This window comes from Lissotriton vulgaris, chromosome 4_1 (genome assembly GCF_964263255.1).
Source record: "Lissotriton vulgaris chromosome 4_1, aLisVul1.2, whole genome shotgun sequence".
Classification (NCBI taxonomy): domain Eukaryota; kingdom Metazoa; phylum Chordata; class Amphibia; order Caudata; family Salamandridae; genus Lissotriton; species Lissotriton vulgaris.
Genome location: NC_141691.1, coordinates 671,538,088 through 671,562,240, shown reverse-complemented (window position 1 = coordinate 671,562,240; position 24,153 = coordinate 671,538,088). Strand labels below are relative to the sequence as shown.

Here is a 24,153-nt window from a genome sequence, read left to right as displayed (position 1 = left end):
CAGAGCGCTCAAGAAGTTGAAACTGGAAGGCTGCTGCCTAATTCTAATTGCACCCCGTTGGCCCAGACAGTATTGGTTCCAGGAACTTCTTCTGTTGTCACAAGACAAGCCCATTCGCCTGCATCCGCCACCGACCATGTTATCACAGAACAGTGGTCAGGTAGTCCATGGGGATCTGCAATCCCTGCACTTGCACGCATGGACCCTGAATTCCTAGAGTTCACGGATCTCAGTATTCCACAGGACTGTCGAGACATACTGTCTAAATCCCATGCTAAAAGCACTATCAAACCGTATCATTTAAAATGGAAAAGATTTTGTTGGTGTGAAACCAATAAAGTTCATCCGCTTCAAGCTCATGCTGAAAAGATTTTACCTTACTTACGCTCAGTGGCCAAGTCTGGACTCCCTTTTTCATCAGTCAAGGTTCACCTGGCTGCTATTTCTAGGTATAGGAAATCTCTGCAGCTTCCTTCTTTGTCTTCTCTTGTAAAACAATTCATGAAAGGACTTTTTCGCACTTTCCTTCCTGTCCTTTGACCTCCTCCGGAGTGGGAACTCAATGTGGTGTTAGCACAACTGATAAGACAACCATTTGAACCAATCCATAACGCGGATCTGAAATTACTCACATGGAAAGTATCCCTCTTGCTGGCTCTTACCTCTGCAAGGAGGGTTAGTGAGATTCAGGCTTTTACTATCAAAGAACCTTTCTTGCGTTTTACACAGAACTGTATGATTTTGCGGACGAATCCCAAGTTCATTCCTAAGGTACCCACGAAATTTCACTTGAACGAACCAGTAATGCTACAAAATTTCTTCCATCTTGAGAGTACATTGCATTCATTAGAAGTAAAATTATGTTTAAAGTTCTATCTTCAAAGGATATTAGAAAACCTGATCAACTGCTAGTGGCCTAAGGTCAAGGAAAACAAGGAACTGCTGTTACAAAGGCCACAACAGCCAGATGGGTCTCATCGGCTATTCACTTCTGCCACGAAAAAGAAAACAAACCTCTCCGGGTGAAGGCTAATGCACACTCCCTCAGGGCTGTTGGTGCATCTACTGCTTTATTTGCTGCGGTTACATTAGACAAGATATGCTGTGCCGTACCGTGGAAGAACGTCCACACTTTCACAAGACACTACTGCCTCCAATCTGCACAAAAGGAGGATTCAGCGGTTGGACAAGTTGTATTACGCCATTTCTTTCACGAAGGTCAGATTCTTTACATTTCTTTACGCTTGTCTATTAGTTTTCTTTACTGTTGCACTGATTACACTGTTCATGCTCTTATGTTTCTCAATTTATATATTCCTCTGTATGGTTATTGCTTTTATGCTTTGTGATAGACCTGACATCTTTGGCATGAGTCTCCTTTCCATTTTGAAGGATTGCCTCCTCTGTTTTTGATATGTTTTTGCTGGATTTATGCTTTGGGCACTGTGCCTCTGCTAATCAGTGCAAGTGCTCCCTATGTTAAATTGATATACTGATTGGATTCCATGATTTGGTTATTTGATTTATCTGTCAGCCCCTAGTACAGTGCACCTTGTGTGCCCAGGGCTTGTAAATCAAATTCTGCTGGTGGACTTGCAGCACTGGTTGTGGCACCCACAGAAGCAGCTTGTAAAGTGTGTCTCAGGCCTGCCATTGCAAGGCCTGTGTGCAGTCTAGCACTGCCATGTCGACTTGGCGAAGTGCGCACACTTGCCAGTCCCTAAACCTTCATATTAGACACCCCTATGATAGGCCCAAGGGCAGGGTGCATTGTAAATATAAGGTAGGACATGCTCTGATGGGTGTAGTATGTCCTAATAGTAAATTACAGCCATTTTCGTTTTTCAATATTGAATGCTACCTTTGGTGCATTTACCAACAACTTGAACTAAGAGACTTTAATCATTTTTTAAGTAATCTTAAGTGTAGTATTATTAATTTTTGTTGTTTGTGGTCTTGTGTTAAGTCTATATAAAGAATACTTATTTTTATAAAACATGTGTTGTGTCCATCTGTAGTGTTATCACCGTATTACTGTGTATATTCACAAATGCTTAACACACTGCCTCTGAGATAAGCCTGTCTGCTTGTGCCAAGCTACCAAGGGGGTGATCAGGGGTAATTAAGGAGTGTAATCCCCTTATCCTGACTTAGAAGTAAGGGTCCCTATTTTGAAAAAGGTGATGACCATTGCCAACTAGAGACCCCTAGATCTAACACTTTGTCATTGCAATGTTTCAAAATTGTGGATTTATATTAGGTGTGTTAAATGGTATGTCTACCACCATCCGCAAACGATAGTACAATTTCGGTACTGCTTGTTGTTCTGATTCTGATTCAGGCAAGGGAATCTATGAAAGGTACCCCAATACTGAATAAGAAAACAAGTTACTTACCTGTAACTACAATTATCCAGTATTGGTATCTTTCATAGATTCACATGCACCCACCCTCGTTCCTGTGAACCAGTTCTCAGTGATTTTAGGTATGTTTGCTTCCCACTTGTGCTTGGAAAATCTGAGAAGAACTGCTTCTGTTGGTAGTGTTCTAGAGGGTGCTGACTGGTTTTAACTGACTTTTGGTCCTTTTCCTATAAGGACATAGATAGGCTACTAAGATATAGCCTTTGGCCTCTTTTGGCCTATTTATTACTTATGGCACTACTTTTGTATTTTACCATGGTACTCTCATCTCGGCGACTGGGAATGATTCAGGCATGTGAATCTATGAAAGATACCAATACTGGATAACTGTAGTTACAGGTAAGTAACTTGTTCTTCTTTCCCCCAACCAGATTCAGTAGCAGAACGAGCTCTACGCACCTTAGATGTTAGAAGAGCACTATTGTACTATATTGAAAGAACTAAATCTTTTTGTAAAACAAAACAACTGTTGCTTTTGCACCACCTCATAAAGGCAATCCTTTTTCCAACTCGGGTATTACAAGGTGGATTGTTAAATGCATTCAAACCTGCTATACCAAAGCAAAATGGACTTAAAACACTATTTCAGACAACTCCAACAGCTACATGTTAACCACAGCTTTGGTAGGATACTGCTATATTATCTGTGCACAGCATGTGATCTACAGCTCTCATGCCTTGAATGGATAATGTTACTTACCCAGTAAGCATCTGCCCTTGGCATGTACAGCTGTAGATCCACATTTGCCCACCCACGTCCCCCGCAACCTGTACATGCTGCAGTTCTCTATCTAAATTACATACATATACATGGTTCTCTGTTTCTTTACTACTACTCCATTCTCACCCACTTGCGGCAAACAATCTAACAATGGAGTTGATGCCCATGCGCACTATCACCGAAAGGAGGAGTCGCCTACGTTGTGACTGGAAAGACTTCTGCGAAGAAAAACAAAGTGCAAACTTCAGGACCCAACACTAAATGGCGGGCTATGCACAGCATGTAGATCTACAGCTGTACATGCCAAGAACAGATGCTTACTGGGTAAGGAACATTATCCTTTCTCCCTTAGGACTGCATTGACTGCTTTCTTGTGAAAATTGTGGAGTTGGTTTGTATGAAGCTTCCAAAAAACACAGTTGATGGACAGAATGCAGAACAATGTCTTACATTCACCCCAGTACAAAGATCTGGGCCTAAATCCATCGTTTTTTTGCACTCCACACCACCCTAGGTCAGACAATGGCTATATGCAAATCAGCCTTGACCCTGTGCCTCATGGGAACAGTCCAGCCCGAACTACCAAGCCATATCTTTCCTAGACCGGAATCAAGCATCCAAGCACCGGTATCTGGCTATCTGCCTTCTTCACCCTGGATAGCTTGACTCCAGTGATGTGGAGAGCCTGGGACTCACGTCGGAGCATACCCAGCCCACTCGGGGTGAAAATTGCAAAAAACACAGTTGATGGACAGAATGCAGAACAATGTCTTACATTCACCCCAGTACAAAGATCTGCGCCTAAATTGATCGTTTTTTTGCACTCCACACCACCCTAGGTTAGACAATGGCTATATGCAAATCAGCCTTGACCCTGGTTTGTATGAAACCTTAGGAAACTGCATATGTACAAAAACTGTTTTGCTTACCTAATTATCTAGGAAATGTCCCAGTGTGATATCTAGCCATATCACAGTAGAAATGTAACTTAAAGTGATCTGAAAAGTAATGCACCCAGTAATCTGACAGGTAATTTTAACGACTTACCTGTAATTAATCCAATTTAATTCACCTGCATTTAAACTGTATTTAAATGCACCATTCTTGCAAACTACAATTACACTTACTTGTGCCAGGCCTGGCTTGGTGCTAGAAAATAAATACATCTAAATAATTATTTATACAAACAAATTGGTCTGTTCAGTCTTTGAATGTGTGACATCATTCCTTGCCTGAGTATGTACAATAAATGCTTAACATTACCCTCCGATAAAGCCTTACTGCTCTCCCACACTACCATACATGGAGAGTAAGGTACTATCTGCTTCTGCCTACCTCTAGGGTTCCACTGGACGCTGTGCGCACTATACCTCACTTTGGTATAGTATATATAGAGCCAGCTTAATACAGTCATCTCTTCTATATTCTCTGTTCATCCACACTTTTGGCCTCTGTGCTGAAGAAAAATATAACAATGGAGCTGATGACCATGCTCATTAACAGAGATAGGTCGTCACTACACCTCGTGACTCAAATACTTTTTCGAAACAAAACAAGTTGTACACTTTTTAGCCAACACTAGATTGCAGGAGTATGCACAGCATGTGAATCTACAGCACTAAATGCCACAAACGGATGCTTACAGGATATGTAACAATTGCTTTCTCCCCTATAGCACTGGTTCTCCTTCATAGGATTTTTGCTGAATTCATGAAGAGCCCCTCCTCCCCTGATATTATGAGAATGGTTTTTGTGATATCAGTGTTTTTTCAGTAGGTATCATAACTGTTTTTGAGGCTGTTGGCCATTTTAACAGTGTTTATTGCTGTGGAAAGTTACTGGCCATTACCAGCATGACAAGGAAATAATTCAAGCATGTGAATATATGAAAAATGGCAATGCTGTAGAACTGGAATTACAGGTAGCTAATTGTCTTTCAATGAGTAAACTTTGTGCGGTTATGAGCTACTACTAAAACAAAATAATCTACCATTGTTTTTCCTTAGTACAAAGATGCAAAACACGATGAACTTATGGACTCCAAGTTGAGATGCGTTTTTGAAATGCCAGTTGAACACGTAAGTAAACAATTAAATGTTGCACAGTTTCAGATTTTTTTGAACTGCTGAGAAGTTCTAATTTCTCTGAGCAAATATTAAGAAAATATCAAACTACACCTTAATAAATTACGTGCTTACTGAGTTCATTTAATTGTAATTCTGTTCTCTCCTTTACTGTGAGTAAATGCATTGTGTATTTACATAGTTTAAGGTCAGGTAGGGAGAAATGCCATACATGAATTGTGGCTGTTGAGTGAATTTTAGAAGATTTTATAAAGTGATGTGAAAAAGAGAGTGCACCCTCTTCATGGTCTGATTTTACATATTAAGACGTATCTGACCTTGGTCTAGTTCTCCCTCCTTCCACAGTAGAATCTCTAACCAGATGTGACAAATTGCACACAAAATAAACTTCTAAATTTCTTATTTAATCAAGAGTCCGTATTAATTACCCTTGGGTGGTTACGTCTATCCTGTAATATTGGACAGCGTGGAACTTGTAGCAGTAAAATTGTTCCTGTAAGAGTTTTTCTCTTGTTTTGACAGGGGAATTTTGGCCCCCTCCTCTTTACTAATCTGGTTAAGCTTGATGATACTTGAGGGAATTTGTTTATGAACACTTCTCAGTATCTTAATCGGGTTGAGTTTTAAACTTTGATTTGGCTGTTCCAAAATCCTGAATTGCTTTTGCAGTCTTTTAGATATGGATTTTCTGGAGTATTTTGTATCCTAGTTCTGATGCATGATCCACTTCCTGACAATCTCACATTTTGCTCTTGAATGTTTAAATTTGGAGAGGAATTCTTGCCGGACTTAATTATTGAGGTGTCCATGTGCTGGGGTTGCAAAGCAGGTCCAAATCATCACCTGCTTTATTGTTTCTATGTGGTCTTTGTGGAGAGCCAAACACTTATGCTTCTGTCTCCGCAGGCTAGGATTTATTGTTCCAGAAGACTTTTTAATTTATGTGCTGTTTTACAAAGCAAATATACTTAAGTGTTCTTTTTTAGAGAGGGGTGTTTTTGTTGGATAGTGCATGAATATCATGCAAGTACACTTTTTTCCTAATGGTAAAAATACACAGTTGCATTTTACGTACTTACATTTTTGGGCATAGTTAAATTAAGTAAGTTTTATCAGTATAAGAAACAAGATGTTCCGTCACAAGCCAAAGCCGGTGGTCCCCCAATGGGGAGATTTGAATACAAGACCATATCCGTGCCCATCTAAAGAAGTCAAGGTTATGGCGAAGTGACCATGTTTGCTGTACAGGACCTCTAATAAAAGAGAGGGACCCCAACAACCAAAGGGGTAGGGTTCCAGAAGACTGTGTCAAATAAAGTGTCCCCTTTGGATAAAATACAAACCAAATTCTACACTTCAAAAACTCATCATTACAAACAGAATTAATTCAATCCATACAGCCTAGCAAGAGCAAAGATGATGCAGATGGTCTAAATTAAAAATGTGTACAATTTATTATAACATTTATAAAGGAAGAAAATACAGTAAAAATAGGTGTGTACATATCCTAACACAATAAAATAATTACACAGAAAATCATAACACAGTGGGAATGATACATAGAAAATAGTTCTAATTAAAATAGAAAAGGACACAATAGTCAGACATAATTAAATCAAACTCCAAATTGTACAAATATCTTGAATGGAGAGGTTATTTGGTCCAATGACTTAGTGTCGCAATTCAAAATAGCATCAACGCGTTTCGGTTTTGGCAACTTGATTAAAAGCCAGCACGTTCTTCAGGATTAAAATATAAATTCCCACAATTTACGGTATATCTGCGAATAAAAAATGTATAATATAAGATACACCATATCTGACTAAAATAACATCTACATCATAATACAGTGCAATACTCCTGCAAGCTGTGTGACACTATAGCCCCATACATTCAAACCATTTACACTTACATCTCCCATACAGATTAATAACTCATAGTACATTACAGGCATCTAGCCTTGTCCAAGTGGATACGAAGAACATAGTGCATCCTACTGGGTATTATAATCAGTACTTTCACCTCACAAAAACAGATGTTTAATATATAGCTCCTTTTATATATATATTTTTTTAAGATCCTTTAAAGGTATCTCCAATATATACATTTTACACCTATTAGGGCAATGTGTCAAAATGTAAGTTTTCCTCACTCGAGACAACCAAGGCCCTCCAGAATATTTCAATGCTTGGTCCGAAACTCCTTGGTAAGTAGGCCGCACTGAGTGGAGCCGTCTAAAAAATTGTTTTAATTTGTATTACATATCAGTGCTAGCATCATAATAATTTGACAAAGAGCTTTTAACATGCTCTACATAAAGCTCACCTATTACGTTTTCTTTGGTCACATATTACGCTTTCTTTAGTTGCATCAAAGGGTGAACTGACGATAATAAGAAACGAACCTTTGTGATTCTATAAATTAGAAAGAGGGAAGAATCATATACCCTATTTATGTCTTTCCTATATTTATCCACTAAAAGGATTCATTTAATGTCGGAAAGAGTCTCATGCCTATATAGCTACATGTAGCTACAATGTAATTGTAAATAAATAGGCATTCTCAACTATTATTGCTTGATTAACATCCATGATGTAATAAATGCCGCCATGATATAATTTATGTCCGTAAGTATTTCTAATCCGCAACCACATATTCAAGTCGCTTATAAATATGTACAAGTAGCTCTTAATAAGCCACTATACTACGCATGATGACACGCAGATGAAAGGAGCGCAAAATCAGCGAATATGGGCTGTAATGCGATCTATTTTTTTTTTATGGAAAAAAAGGGGACAAAAGCCCCATATAGCTATCTGTCAAGGTTTTCATGTATATAAAAACATAGAAAATATTTTACCTAAGAATACGGCCAGTAGACGACGCACGTACAATAACGTTGCAATTCTGGCTCTTGTATCCTATTATATTCGAGTTGACTAATACGCACTCCCTTTAAAAGTTAGACCGCCCGCAGCCTGTAAGAGTTAGACATGGACACGAAGGTCAGATTTTGAACTCCAGTCCGTACGATTACTCAGGAAGTTCCTAGGCTAACAGCACGTTCCTCTTTATGAATATAGCGTAGCGGCATCTGATGGTGTCCATGCCTCGATAAAGTGCATCATGGGACTCGAGATTTCAGCACATTTTAAACCCCCAGGAACGCGCGAAAAATGACGTGCGTAACCCCTATGTTAATTACTTCCGGTGTGTTGGTGTTCGAGTAAGAAGACGGACAAATTATATCCGGAATTTAGAATAATATAATTCAAATTATTCGGCATCCAAAATCAACACTAATGTTACGGGATCCTGCAAAGTCTAAAGTCAGAAACCCGTAATACACCTAGTTTATTTAAAGCGGCACGTCATAATCCCGTCAAAAATGTACTTTACAGATAAAAACGGGAGATATATTTTCTTTATCAACAGATGAAGCCTACGACTAGGTATTAATTGGTGTGTTCTTATTACATATTTTTTAGCTCAGACCCCATACACACTCTTCCATCACATTACATTCCAAGATGGCGGTCGGTAATTACTCGTACTCGCCAAAGGAAGCGGTTGCTAAATAACCTCAGGAATCAATTTCTATCATCCAGGGCTATTGGGCTATATCAATTGGCAACTCTACATACAGTAGTTAAAATGCCACAAAAAATATATTATTATACAGCTCCTCCATATCAAAAATGCATTCATTACATTGTATTGATTGTCTCAATATAAATAAGTGTAACCAATTGCGAATATTGTATTTCATTATCATAGCAGTGGAAACATATAAAAACATTTTTTACAATGCAACCTACATCTAATTGGCAGCATAATTATTTCTATTTGCCCTAATAACTTTCTAATAATTAACATTGTTCTTCTAGCCTGGTTAATTATTACATATGTCTAAGGATTGTAATCAATGTTTACATTAGTTCATATTTCTTCTACCCAACAACTCGACTTAGAAACACAGTAATAATTAATATGTTTATTATAGCACAGCTTAATTTTACTACTGATCCCCATACTCTAGCTGGAATAATATATTCATATCTAACAAAAATGTCAAATTCTGCTCATGGTCAATATATCAACATAGCATAGCTATTTCTAATGGAGCCTACTAATACTGAGCATGCCTTTTTTGTTAGCACAGTTATTAGGGCCTGATTAAACGTTCCCATTCTTCTTTTGAATGTAATCCTACTCTTACAGTATTTAGGAATGAAATATACCATTGTTCACGTGCTTTGCATTTCATTAGTATATTTCCACCACGTTTGCCAATCTTGATTTTTTTCAACAATAAACCAGGTGAAATAATTTTCACTATGGCCTGCCTTAAGATAATGTTCAACCCAGGGCGCTGTTACCTTTCTAGTCTTAATTGGCGACCTATGTTCTTGGAACCTAGTTCTTTCTTCTCTTCTCTCCCCGTTTCCCCGATGTAGCCAAAACCACAAGGGCATTGTAGAAGATATATAATGTTCCTACTTCTACAGTTGGTCAGACATTTGCTCTTCAGTGTTTTACCATTGAACATTATCTCACTGGTTTGTAAGCACTGCGGGCAAACGTTACATATACCGCAGCGGAAGTTCCCTGCTATTGTCCAATGTTCTCTGGGTAATCTTGGTCTCTTCACGGTATGTGTTTACTAATAAATCTTTAAGATTTTTGTTCTTTTTAAAAGCAAACCTAGGTTTCTCCAATTTGGTTGATTCTTCATGACTAAGAATGTGGCAGTTTTTATTCACTACATTCTTAATCTGATTGCGAAGTGTGGAGAATTGACTAACAAAGACCATTTTAGTTAGAGGTTCTTTCTTTTTTTCTTGTTTATGGACTAGGGCCTCTCGATCGTAAAATCTTGCCCTCTTCATGGAATGAGAGCGTAATTTCTTTGGATAGCCTCTATCCTTGAATTTCTTTCTTAAAGTTTCAGAATGTTTATAGGAATCTTCCAAATCAGAACAATTCCTCCGTAAACTGACGAATTGGCTGAACGGAATGCTCTCTTTGGGTTTTAGGGTGGAAGCTTGAAAAATGCAAAAATGTATTCTTTGCAGTCGGTTTTGTAAAAAGCTCCACTTCCAAGGTACCATTAACATTCTTAATAGTTATATCAAGAAAGTCAACACATCCAAAGGGGACACTTTATTTGACTGCTTTACAGGACCTACATTTTGATTACCAAATTGGTGCTATATGCAGGGAATTAGAATATTTGTGCATGTTTCAGTAATATGAACTCTGTGTGTATCTGGCTGAGTTAGTTTGTTTTTTCTTAATTTATTTATGCAAATTGTGATTGACTACTCCGTCCAGAGTGGCTGGAGTTATAACGCCCATCCCACCAGTCACCCTCAACTGTTTCCGTGCTTTGTAATTTGTTCCTCAGTTGCCTCCTTTAACTTTACCTCTGTATAAATCCGGGTGCTCATGTACTTTTTAAACTAGCAACAAAGAATGCTGAGCGAAAAGCAAAGAACTAATCATTGTCTCAGACTATAGTTCCAATGCACCCTCAGCACTTGCTTCACTTTTGATATTCAACCTGAAGTAAAATTCAAGGCTTGGAGCTGATCAGTAGCTTTTATTATTTTGCTTAATGTTATCAAAGAACAATTGGTTCAAAATTAAACAGTATTACATGCTAGGTACAAAAAATGTGGGAAGGAAAAATCTTTCATTCTATCAGGCATGTCACAAGCTTACAACAATCAATCATACAGGGACAGTGGGGGACATGGAAACTCATATATTACAGTGGACAGTATATTACAGTGAACAGACAAGCACAAAAATAGTGGAATAGGCCACAGTCTGCTAGATTTCTAAAAAGTTTAGTTATAGAATTATTTACATAAACTGTACATTCCTAACGCAAGTTTAAATAATCACAATTTTTGATGCAGTCAACCAAAAAGATGAACAAGGTAATGTACAACTAAGGGTGAAAAAGTGGCAAAACAATTCAGGTCAACTTGTCACCCAGGCAGACTTAAAGGTGGTGGAAGGCCTACGCGTTTCGAATCCTACAGGTGTACGAGGATTCTCATCAGGGCCTTTGGTTCAAAACACGATGGTTTAACATCCGAATGTAGTTTTTTTCCAGCTTATATGCTGAAGAGGATATTTTGTACCTGCTACCGTGTTTACAGATGATGCTTTACCAGGTGCGGGGTCACTTTGGAAGGGCTGAAGGGTGCCCGTGCCTGAAGGTTACCACTTTGTTCGCGTTCGCCGTCGCTAAGGTCGCCAGCCTGAACCTTTGAAAGAATAATCACCTTTCTGCAGCGTGCTGTGTAATATTGACGGATCGTAGAATGGTTTGAACGCTTGCAATCACGGTTAGCGGACCACGCCCGCCGTAATTTAAAACACGGCCTCTGACTGAACTTTACTTCTACTCCCACGGCGACAGTGTCTCAAATAGAGCGACAGCGACCCAAAGGATAGCGACATCGTTATAAATAAGAATAGAGATTTTAAAATATTAGGAACCCTTCAGCCCTTCCAAAGTGACCCCGCACCTGGTAAAGCATCATCTGTAAACACGGTAGCAGGTACAAAATATCCTCTTCAGCATATAAGCTGGAAAAAAACTACATTCGGATGTTAAAACATCGTGTTTTGAACCAAAGGCCCTGATGAGAATCCTCGTACACCTGTAGGATTCGAAACGCGTAGGCCTTCCACCACCTTTAAGTCTGCCTGGGTGACAAGTTGACCTGAATTGTTTTGCCACTTTTTCACCCTTAGTTGTACATTACCTTGTTCATCTTTTTGGTTGACTGCATCAAAAATTGTGATTATTTAAACTTGCGTTAGGAATGTACAGTTTATGTAAATAATTCTATAACTAAACTTTTTAGAAATCTAGCAGACTGTGGCCTATTCCACTATTTTTGTGCTTGTCTGTTCACTGTAATATACTGTCCACTGTAATATATGAGTTTCCATGTCCCCCACTGTCCCTGTATGATTGATTGTTGTAAGCTTGTGACATGCCTGATAGAATGAAAGATTTTTCCTTCCCACATTTTTTGTACCTAGCATGTAATACTGTTTAATTTTGAACCAATTGTTCTTTGATAACATTAAGCAAAATAATAAAAGCTACTGATCAGCTCCAAGCCTTGAATTTTACTTCAGGTTGAGTGTCTTAAATTGCTAAATGGTTATTTGTATCAGTACTGGCATCCCCTTCTTGTTGCTATAGATACTGGCTCAGCCATACTGATTAGAGCCACCCCTTTGTAGTTTTCTGGTCACTTTTGATATAGCATAAACTTTGTTGCAAACAAATAGTTTAAAATGGAAATTTCCTCTTATGAAAAGTAGCGTCTGCATTGTAGAAATCTTCATTGACAGTCATACATTACAATAATTCTCTGTGGTGTGCGTGGATCCTGCAAATCTACATATTTTTCAATATTTCATAGATAGGGTGAGTTTTTCTCGAATTTAGATTGGAAAACTCCGGAAAGTCCTCATTCATGGCTACATTGCAACATCTACAGTGCAAAACGTAGGCTACCTAAGTAACATTGAGGGAAAAACGCAACTTGATAGGTTTACATTAAAGAAGCTTGATAAAGTGTCCTATTCCCTTAAGACTACTCGCCATGCTTTGTGCTGGCCTTAAAGTCCTTTTTTTGTGGCTTGTGTATCATCCTTGAACACATTAGGTGTTTCATACTTGGGTTTTTATGAGACATTTCTGCCAATTTTTACGTTTTTTATCTTCACTTTTTTTTTTTTTTTTTAATAACTGCTCCCTACCGACTGAACTTATTTTTTCTAATGTCTGTGGGGAGTTTCCTGTCTTAGTGCCTTATGTCTTTGAAAATACCCATCCTGTAGGAGAAAGAAAGTGGATTCTTGCCTATACAGGAGGGGGGTTGTGGTGTTTCTTCCTTTTCACATTCAATGAAGGGAAGTTAACTTTGCACAGAAATGTGGAAGAGCACTTTAAAAGACTGAGAAGGCCCTAGGCTAAGAGGAAAACGTGTAGATCTGAGGCTGGAGGAGGGGAAACAAGTAAAAGCCTGAAACAATTTCTAACTGTACAGCTTGTTGAGAGTGTTCCTGCGCCTCATAAAGACTCCCATGGATGGAGCTGGAGAGAGGGAGTGGAGGAAAGGTGCAAGATACAGAAATTCCTGGTTGGAGATGAAAAGGATGATGTCCCCAACAAAGGCATTTGTTCCAACATGCTTACCGCCAAAGACTGGCACAATGGTTGCTTATCAACGCCATCAAGGTCTTGTTAATCCTAGACAGCTAGAGTCTCCAGACTGACAGCGACACCTTTGCCATTGATGTTGAAGCCCTCAAAGCACATAAATGAGTCTCCTTCGCTGACAATCCAGATGGTTAACTCCTTGTCGCCCCAGCAGTCACCGGCCATTAAATCTACCTCTACCTCCACCTCCAAGAATGTTTTTTGCCCATTGTCTAGGGTCCATCAGAAAATTGGCAGGGGCACCTAGAGAACCCCCAGCTTTGGATACTCCAACTCATGTGCCGCCTTTCTCCGAGGAAAAAATTGCTCTCTGTGCACTCCTAAAAGGCACAGACAATGCTGATCTCCTTCTGCGTCTCCATGCTGGTCTCATTCTGATGCAATGACCTTCCCTTTCCGTACACTCCTACATGTGCTCCAGACTTTGAGAAGATGGTCAGGGAAGGCTCCTTGGTCTGCAAGCCAAGTCATTATTGCCACAGTTGACACTGCTGAGTTGGTGGCAACCGGTTAATTGCCATGTAATAGCACTTCGTTTTTTGCGCCTGACTACTCGAGCCTGACACCAAGCTCATGATCTTAACTATCGCTTTCTTAGGTTGCTCCTTGTTTAGTTAGCATGTGGAGGAGATTGTAAAAATGATTATGGCGGAGATCAGGAATGCAGGAGGGCTTGAAGAAAAGATGTTCAGGCCTCCTGTCAAGAGCAGAGATAGCGGACACTTGCCCTCACAGGGTACAGATCCCTCATTGCCCACCCAAATAGCAAGAAATCAGCGAAAAGGCCAGATGTAACTGTACGTTAGGAAGTGTTCTAAGGCCAAATCAAATTGAACACGGTCTTTTAACAACTCAAAGACCTTCCTCTGGCAACAGAACAGTCGGTTATAGTTTAATGCACCCCTCTTCTCCTTTCATGTGGGCGGGGGGGGGGGTAGGGGAAGGAGTATGAGACCATCTTGAATAGTGGGAAAGTATAACAGACAAGTGGGTGCTGCATGTTGGAAGACATAATGTGAACTTGGTTTCAAAGCATACCCACTGCCTATTCCTCTGAAACTAACCTCGAAGCACGAGATAACCATCTTGAGAAAATAAGTGTCTGTGTATTGCCGAACTGCTTAATGGAGCCTCTTCCAGTCCCTCAAATATGGCAAGGAATTTGAGCTATTTCCTCAGCCAAAAGAGGTCCGAAATCATAATTTAAGCCAGTTCTTGATCTAACCAACAAATAGATCAAAAAAGGGACAGTTCTAATGTTTGTTCTCCATTGAAGTTTTCCCCACATAAAACAGGGAGGTTGGATTTGTATAGTAGACTTTTAAGATGCCTACTTTTTTTTTTAATACAGAGTTTTATAAAGCGCGAACCTGACCCGAAGGTATCGGGTATCGGAGCTCTTTACGAGCAACAGTTGCGTTTACATGAAGATGCATTCATTTTTGGTAGGCACGTTCACTTCCTTTTAGCAAATATCACGTTCAGTATCAGGTACGTTGTGGCTCTCATTTCCATTATACAGTCTAGTCTAGGCCTACACACGAATCATCAGAAATCAGTGTCATTGCCTGCTCCAATTTTGTTTCATCTACGATCAGCAGGTGACACAACCAAAGGAAAAGTGTTTGCTTCAGAGGGGAGTGTCTTCAATTTATGACAAATGCTACCTTCTGTTGAGCAACACAAAACAAGCATCCAGACAAAGCTCCTTTCTCTGCTTCATGGCTTCCTGCATTACCATTGTTCGAAATGTACGAGCGCATATGAGACCCCTGCAACAGTTCTAAGCATGGCAATTGTCAGAAAAATAAATCTGTGATGACAAGCTTCAGTTGGCCGTACCAGCAAACCAATCTCTAATGGTGGTGCAAGAGACCGGCGTTGCGTCAGAGGTAGTCTTCTTATATGAGTGTCCGATGCAAGTCCCAGAATAGGGTGTGTAGTATTTTGAGAGAGTCCCTATCCTTGTATGTCTGAGCTGGTGTCTGGATTGTTGAGAGTGAATTATGTAATAGAATTTGATGTGTGATGTAGAGTGGTAGCTAGAGATAAGAACAGTTGGAGCAAGGATGGAGCCTTAACAGGACCTACCTGATGGTGCTGTAACCTAAGGGTCTAACTGAAAAAAAGATCCTACCTCCCGCCTGAGTGACTTCAGGCTCTTGTATGTAGACCCTGCTCTCTAACTACAGCATTTGTATGATCAGGATGTGCTAAATTGTATGAGTAGTGCCTTTTCGTGAGAAGTTGCATGGAGATGTACCCTACTGTGTGTGATGTGAGAATGTCCATGTCGCAGAAGGTTGCACAGGAAAGGACCCTGTACAGTGTGTGTGTGTGTGTGTGCGTGTGTGTGTGTGTGTGTGTGTGTGTGTGTTCCCGTGTTCCCGTGGTGTTGCTGTTAATGGCCACAAATTTTGTCTGAGTGTACTCTGATAATGGAAAGTAGTGTGGCACAGGAGGCTCAGTACATTTGATTGTCGTGCAGTTCGTTTTATTCGGTTAGCATATAATGGAGTCAGTATTGTGTTTGAATCGTAGTGTTTGTAGCTCTAGTGTGTTGGAGGCAGGTACCTTTTTACCTGCTGACGTGGTCTGATGTGAATGGCTCTATTGCTGGACTAAAGTGAGGTCTGATCAAGGGAATTTTAGTTGAAGGGCTGCATGATTAAACTTTTTATTTTTAGTTCTTTGAATATATAGACTTGGTAATGACGGAATGCCTTTGTTAAAGGAAGGAAGTAGGTGGGTTCTGAGACCTGGCTGTCATGTTACTGGGCATAGATGATTACATGTCCTGCTTACATAAATGTTGTGAGGCATCTTTTTGAGTGCGCAGACCTAGTGGTAGGACCGCTTGTCTAAGGTTTCAAGACTTGTATGTCTTGGACCGTTGTGTGGTGCTAGTCCTAACCTAGCTGTTAAATTTCTTTGTTTCACATGAGGTGGGGAAGCCTCATCTCTTGACCCGCCACAGAGTATCTGTGACTGCTGTTTATTTTTTTTATGTGGCAGTGTTGATATTGGAGAGTTTAACTCCTTCGATGCTCATGACGGAACGGTTCTGTCATGAGCGTCTGTTGGCCTGCGCTCATGACGGAACCGTTCCGTCATGAGCCCGTTGGCTCATTGGAACGTTCAGCACAGCGCAGGAATCTGCGCCGCGCTGATGTGGTTAAGAGGTTGTTTTTGGGTAAATGTGTAATCTAGACAGGTTGGAGATTGAGTGATTGTGAATGATTGTCGCTGTACTATATGTGCAAGGGAATGGCTGTTCTATTTGTGTAGTATCCTGGCTGTCCATTCCTAGGATGTTTGAGCTGCTGTGAAGAATGAGAGAGAATGAATATTGGTGTGAAGTGGGTAGCTGGTAGCTAGGAGATATGGACCGTTGGGAAGGATGGAGCTCTGTCAGGACCTAGCTGTGGTTGGCATAACCAAAGGACTAAACTCCTGCCTAAGTGGCTTGCGACTCCTGTGTCTAGACGCTGCTGCCCATGTGCAACAGGGATATATAGGATAGTTGTCAATGCATGGTCATTGGTTGAACTAAGTTTTCATCATATCAGTTAGCTAGGTCTAAGAGCTGTCGGTGTGGCTCCAAAGGCTTTCCTTTTGTCACATAACTGTGCACTATTTGTACAAGCAGGGAGGCGCAAGATAAATACCCCTATTGATGGAGACTAGGATGATTATGTGATGTGCCTTGGCCAGAGGCTTTGAGTTAATGGCAGTCCATGTACCCGGTACTCTCAAACACGTGGATTTACTGAGTTGAATCTGTGAAGAAAATCAGGAGTGTGTGTTGGTCAGCATGTGTTGCAGCATATCTTTGAAGCACACGGTTCTCCATTGCTATATCACAAAATAAAATACTTTTTTTTTTTTTAAAGTGAGCTTTCAGAATTTCAGTCATTGGGCCGTGCCCTTTTGTTGAACTGATCAAGGACATTACTCTATGCCTTTCCTCTAATTCCACTGATTCCAGCTGTAAATTTTAAACCCTGCAAGTCTCAAGTGACAGTGATCCTGATAGCGCCAGATGGGCCGAGACAATGATTCTACTTTGTTGTCCATACAGCCACACAAGAGGTTGCCATACAGACCAAATTTATTGACCAGGTTTCATGGACAAATTCTGTATCTAAATTTGAGAGCACTGTATTTGGCAGAATAAATTCTGGAAATAATCAATATGGCTATTAAAATCTTCATCCAGCTCATATGAACATCCTCAAGGAAGCCAAGTAGCCGTCCACCAGGCTTTTTTATTCTTTTAAATAGAAAAGCTTCTGCATATGTGCCAGAACAATGAACATAACCCTTTAAATTGCCAGGAGGATGTCATCTCTCCATATATTTATTTTTACATTTGGCTCATTCCACAATCCAGTTTTGTTTTTATCAAAGTTCACCTTGCTGCAATCCCATAAGACAACCCCCAACCAGATATATTTTTTTCAAACTCTCTGAAGAAAGTGTTCTGGCTAGTCAGAAGGCTATCCCCTCTTTGGCAAGGGAACTGAATCTGGTCTTATACAAATAAAAGGCCCTCTAGATGATCCTATTTTAAATGCTTCATTGCCGCATCTTTCTTGCGAGAACGTATTGCTGAATGCCATAAGATCAGCAAGTAGGGCTAGTACGTGAGATTCAAGTTTTTCTAGCTGTTGAACTGCACACAGTATTTCATACTAACATGATGGTGATGAGGACATACCCCTCTTTCTCTCCTAAAGTGATATCTGACTTCAGTATGAACCAGGCTAACATTACATGCCTATCCTAATACATACACTTGAGTAATGTTCTCTTCATTATTCATTAGAAGTTAGAACAGTGCTGCAATTTTTATCTTGACAAAAGAAAGAATTCACAAGTCCAAATTACATACTTTTAATTGATAAATAGTTTGTCAAGGTTTGGCTATATACAAACAATTGACCGCCTGTTTAATTCTGGCATGTAGTTTTATGTTGCTATTTGGCTTATAAATGTCTGCCTGGAAAAAGAAAGCCCATTTCACTAGGCACAAGACAGCCACTTAAGTTAGCCATAGAAATAACCCACTAGAAGTTATATACAAGGATGCTACTTGGAACAAGACATTAGTGCCTTAACTCCGGAACAAAGGCTGAATAGAAGAATAGTTAGTTTTCCCTTAGAAATCTTTGGTTAATCGGATAACCTCTCAGAACAAATCTTACATTTATTCCTTTTGCATGCACCTCTGGTTTCTTCTGCCCACTAGCAATGGACCAGTTTGATTCTTAGCTTACTATTCTAATGTTTGACTATCAATGAACAATAATACAATGCACAAGAAATGGTTACTCACTGATAGCAAAATCATAGGAATGTTCGTCGAAGTCATAAATGGCGCTTCAACTAGCAATTGATTTATTTTCATAATTTCTTTCTCTTGCTTCAAGAACTGACTGTGAAGCAACTCTCAATACAAAGGATCACAAGTAGCGGAAGCTCCTGGAAGTTTAACCTCATGCGCGCTATTGTTCTGTTCGTATGCTGAGTTTAAAAAAAACCCCATGTAACATGACGAGCTGGGCTCGTCATCAGCGTGCGAGGAGGCTACACCATGACGAGCCCAGCTCGTCATGAGCGTGGAAGGGGTTAAGGCAACAAGACTCTTTCTCGGAAGCTTAATCAATATAAGCTTATCAGACTGCATTTTCCCCTCTGCACTGTAGATGCTTCAGTGTAGTTGGGGGGGAAAAAGGAATTTCTAGAGATTAGCAGTCTCCATTTCTGTTTGATCTTGCCTTTCATAGGCTCCTGAAGGGTGCTACACATCATACGGACATATGGGAATTTGCACCTGGTCTTAAAATGTGGACAATAAAGTGTTCCAGAGCCAGGCACGCAGGGAGGAATTATTCTAACGTTTATGACTTCAGTTAGGAGTTTTTCTAGGCACAACCAGGTCTACAAGTATCCATTTCTTCCTTAACAATAGTTTGAACCCCTCACAGCTCCTTTGCAAGTTTTTATTGACTCGTCCTACCCGGCCTAAACCAGTATACAAGAAGCAACTTTGGTTATGGACAATTTCAGTGCAAAGCTCATTGAACCCTTTTTTTCCTCTTGGCTTATTAATATTTTTCAAATCTGACTTGGCTAAACAGGTGCACAAAAAGGCATTTAATTCTATGACTGTTGACAACAGGAACGCCATGAAATTTAAGAATCCTCATTGTCCATTAATCAGTCTATTTCTAATTCTAAACTTGCATATTTGCCAAACCCATTTTCTCAATGATGGAATGTTGTTTCCCATTGGCTTAATATTTTGTAAATGGGCTGTTACTGCCACAGAGAATAGTAATCGTCGGGGGGTGTTTGGCACCCCTGCTGTGTTCTCCCGGAGTTAGGAATGCAGGGCTCGAAAAATCCACTCGACCGCTCGCATGTGCGAGCTAAATTTAACAAGGTTGAGCTGTTTTTAGGTCGTACTCACCCTTTCTGGTGAGTAGGAAAACAAACTAACTTTTGTCCTCTGTCTGTGAAAACAGAGCAGATATGACAAAATAACAAGATTTAAAGGCATTTTTATTGCTCACAAAGTTAATGACCATTAAAGATGCCTTTAAATCTTGTTATCTTGTCACATTTGCTCCGCTTTCAGAGATGGAGGTCAAGTAGGTTGCAGTTAGGTCGAGGAGATTTTTCAAAGTACTAATCCTGCAGGACTAGTCCAATTTTTGGGATTTTTCGAGCCCTGGAATTTCTATGAAAGAAAATCTTTGACCACAGTAGAACTGGGCAGAAGTGACAGTAAAGTACCTGCCTGCACCTCCCGTACCAAATTTCTACGCCGGATGAAACCCTGTTGACCAACATTATTCAACAATCGATGTATCTTATAGCTTAATATGTCTGCAAAGACTTTATAACTTACCAACACAGTTCATATAAAGCGGTAGGACAAGCATTCCTTATTGTCTTATTGTGCCTATTCAGTACTGATTTTTTTGACTTGTTGCCCCGAGTCAGGAGTCATCCTGTCTTGGAAAACTTAAGTGAACAATTTTGTCCGTAATATTTCAAGACAAAACATGCATACTCCTTGGGAACGTCATAGACACCAGTCACTTTCACCTGTTATCTGTTGACTATTTATCCACCGGTTGATTTGCTCGGCATCTCTTTTCAACTGTTCTCCACTTTGTGGAGATAACATTTACTCATATAATTCCTAATGTTTTCATGAGTGTGCAGATCTTAAACGCAATCTACAGTACTAATCAACAAACTGCCTAAATGGATCAGTACTTCTGGTGTTTGTTATACTTGTAATGATTCTGATTTCTAACATGGTGACCCACTTTGCTACTTTGGATGCTTGAATACTATTTTACAAAAATAATTGTAAACTACTGCACGTGTGAAAGTTCACAACTTATTGCACCAGCTGTCCCTTCCTCCATCTTTTCTTTTTCACTTTTGTTCCTGAAGTTGACATCACCTTTAACGACTAGGAAAAAACTAAACGGATTCAGAACTCGGCTGCCAGACTACTCTTGCATATAAAGCCGCAAGACCACATTTCCCCTGACTTGTAAGCCCTGCATTCGTTACCGGTTGCCAGAAGTTCCATGTTCAAGCTGTTTTGGGTCACTCACCAAGCGATACATGGAACAGGACTGCTCTTTATCAGGAAAAAAATCACCAAATACATTCAATAAAGGACCTCCTCTCTAGAGTAGCACCTTGCCTAAAAAAAACCACAGGGGGCAAATCCTTCTCTGTTCAAGCAGCCAAACCTTCGAACTCTTTACACCCCCCCACCGGCCTACCCCCCAACATAAGGACAATGGATAACCACCTTATCTTAAGAAAAATACTAAATAATTGGTTGTTCTCCACATAATCACTATACACAAACAGAAATATACAGAATATCCCTCTGTATATAAGCATTTATTTGGCTATAGATATGTACCTATGTATGTGGATTGCTTTGTATAAATGTGTATAATAATTTGTCATCTCATGCCTATTTTTCCAATTCAGAGCTCCCAAACAGGCCTTTCTAAACCCTTCTCTCTGACTCTCCCCCGTCACCTACCTTTCACTCATCTCAAACCTCCTCCTAGAACTGAAGTCTAAATCCTTCCCTCTTCTATTCCTCAACTATCCTTTTCAATCCAAATACGACTAACCTGTCCCCCACTCAAATGGTTTTCATATTTCACTATACTAATTCACCACTAACCCTTTATGGGTTCCGGAGTAGCGTTTTACTTGCAGAAAAAGCGCTTTGATGCCTCGTCGGGAGTAGTAAGCGCTATATAAATGCAATTACATTACAATACAATGTATATTTACTTTTTGGCTCAGTTTGAATGCCCACCTGCTCTATTTCCCATGTATTGTTTTAATGAATGTCAATTTTCTCAAAGGTAGTGGATTTATTGTTACTAGTCTGATCATCAAAATGTGTGATCATCATTGGTACATCAGTGGTTTAAGTGTGGCTATTTGCCAACATCTATTTGTGAAAGTTGTATGTCCACATGGAGGATGGATTTCTGAGCCACACACACACACACACACACACACACACTGAGCCACACACACACACACACACACACTCTGAGACACACACACTCTGAGACACACACACTCTGAGACACACACACTCTGAGCCACACACACACACACTCTGAGCCACACACACACACACTCTGAGCCACACACACACGCTCTGAGCCACACACACACACACTCTGAGACACACACACACACACTCTGAGCCACACACACACACGCTCTGAGCCACACACACACACGCTCTGAGCCACACACACACACGCTCTGAGCCACACACACACACGCTCTGAGCCACACACACGCTCTGAGCCACACACACGCTCTGAGCCACACACACACTGAGCCACACACACTCTGAGCCACACACACTCTGAGCCACACACACTCTGAGCCACACACACTCTGAGCCACACACACTCTGAGCCACACACACTCTGAGCCACACACACTCTGAGCCACACACACTCTGAGCCACACACACTCTGAGCCACACGCACACTCTGAGCCACACGCACACTCTGAGCCACACGCACACTCTGAGCCACACGCACACTCTGAGCCACACGCACACTCTGAGCCACACGCACACTCTGAGCCACACGCACACTCTGAGCCACACGCACACTCTGAGCCACACGCACACTCTGAGCCACACGCACACTCTGAGCCACACGCACACTCTGAGCCACACGCACACTCTGAGCCACACGCACACTCTGAGCCACGCGCACACTCTGAGCCACGCGCACACTCTGAGCCACACGCACACTCTGAGCCACACGCACACTCTGAGCCACACACACACTCTGAGCCACACACACACTCTGAGCCACACACACACACACACACTCTGAGCCACACACACACACACACTCTGAGCCACACACACACACACACTCTGAGCCACACACACACTCTGAGCCACTCACACTCTGAGCCACACACACTCACACTCTGAGCCACACACACTCACACTCTGAGCCACACACACACTCTGAGCCACACACACACTCTGAGCCACACACACACACACACTCTGAGCCACACACACACACACACACACACTCTGAGCCACACACACACACACACACACACTCTGAGCCACACACACTCTGAGCCACACACACACACACACACACACACTCTGAGCCACACACGCACACTCTGAGCCACACGCACACTCTGAGCCACACGCACACTCTGAGCCACATGCACACTCTGAGCCACACGCACACTCTGAGCCACACGCACACTCTGAGCCACACGCACACTCTGAGCCACACGCACACTCTGAGCCACACGCACACTCTGAGCCACACGCACACTCTGAGCCACACGCACACTCTGAGCCACACGCACACTCTGAGCCACACGCACACTCTGAGCCACACGCACACTCTGAGCCACACGCACACTCTGAGCCACACGCACACTCTGAGCCACACGCACACTCTGAGCCACACGCACACTCTGAGCCACACGCACACTCTGAGCCACACGCACACTCTGAGCCACACGCACGCACACGCTCTGAGCCACACACACACGCGCTCTGAGCCACACACACGCTCTGAGCCACACACGCGCTCTGAGCCACACACACGCTCTGAGCCACACACGCGCTCTGAGCCACACACGCGCTCTGAGCCACACACGCGCTCTGAGCCACACACACGCGCGCTCTGAGCCACACACACACGCGCTGAGCCACACACACACGCTCTGAGCCACACACACACACGCCCTGAGCCACACGCCCTGAGCCACACACACACGCTCTGAGCCACACACACACGCTCTGAGCCACACACACACGCCCTGAGCCACACACACACGCTCTGAGCGCCACACACACACGCTCTGAGCGCCACACACACACACGCTCTGAGCGCCACACACACACGCTCTGAGCCACACACACGCTCTGAGCCACACACACACACACGCTCTGAGCCACACACACACGCTCTGAGCCACACACACACACACACACACACACACTCTGAGCCCCCCCCCCCACACACACACACACACACACACTCTGAGCCCCACACACACACACTCTGAGCCCCACACACACACTCTGAGCCCCACACA

At 41.5% G+C, this 24,153-nt stretch overlaps 1 protein-coding gene across 1 annotated transcript in view; it reads left to right on the top strand.

Moving 5' to 3' along the window:
- Positions 1-24,153, top strand: part of VAPA (VAMP associated protein A) — a 333,878-nt gene that overhangs the window by 249,505 nt on the left and 60,220 nt on the right. Inside the window, exon 4 of the mRNA XM_086964938.1 lies at positions 5,151-5,222. Coding sequence (XP_086821064.1) covers positions 5,151-5,222 — 72 coding nt within the window. The remainder of the gene's footprint in view (positions 1-5,150; positions 5,223-24,153) is intronic.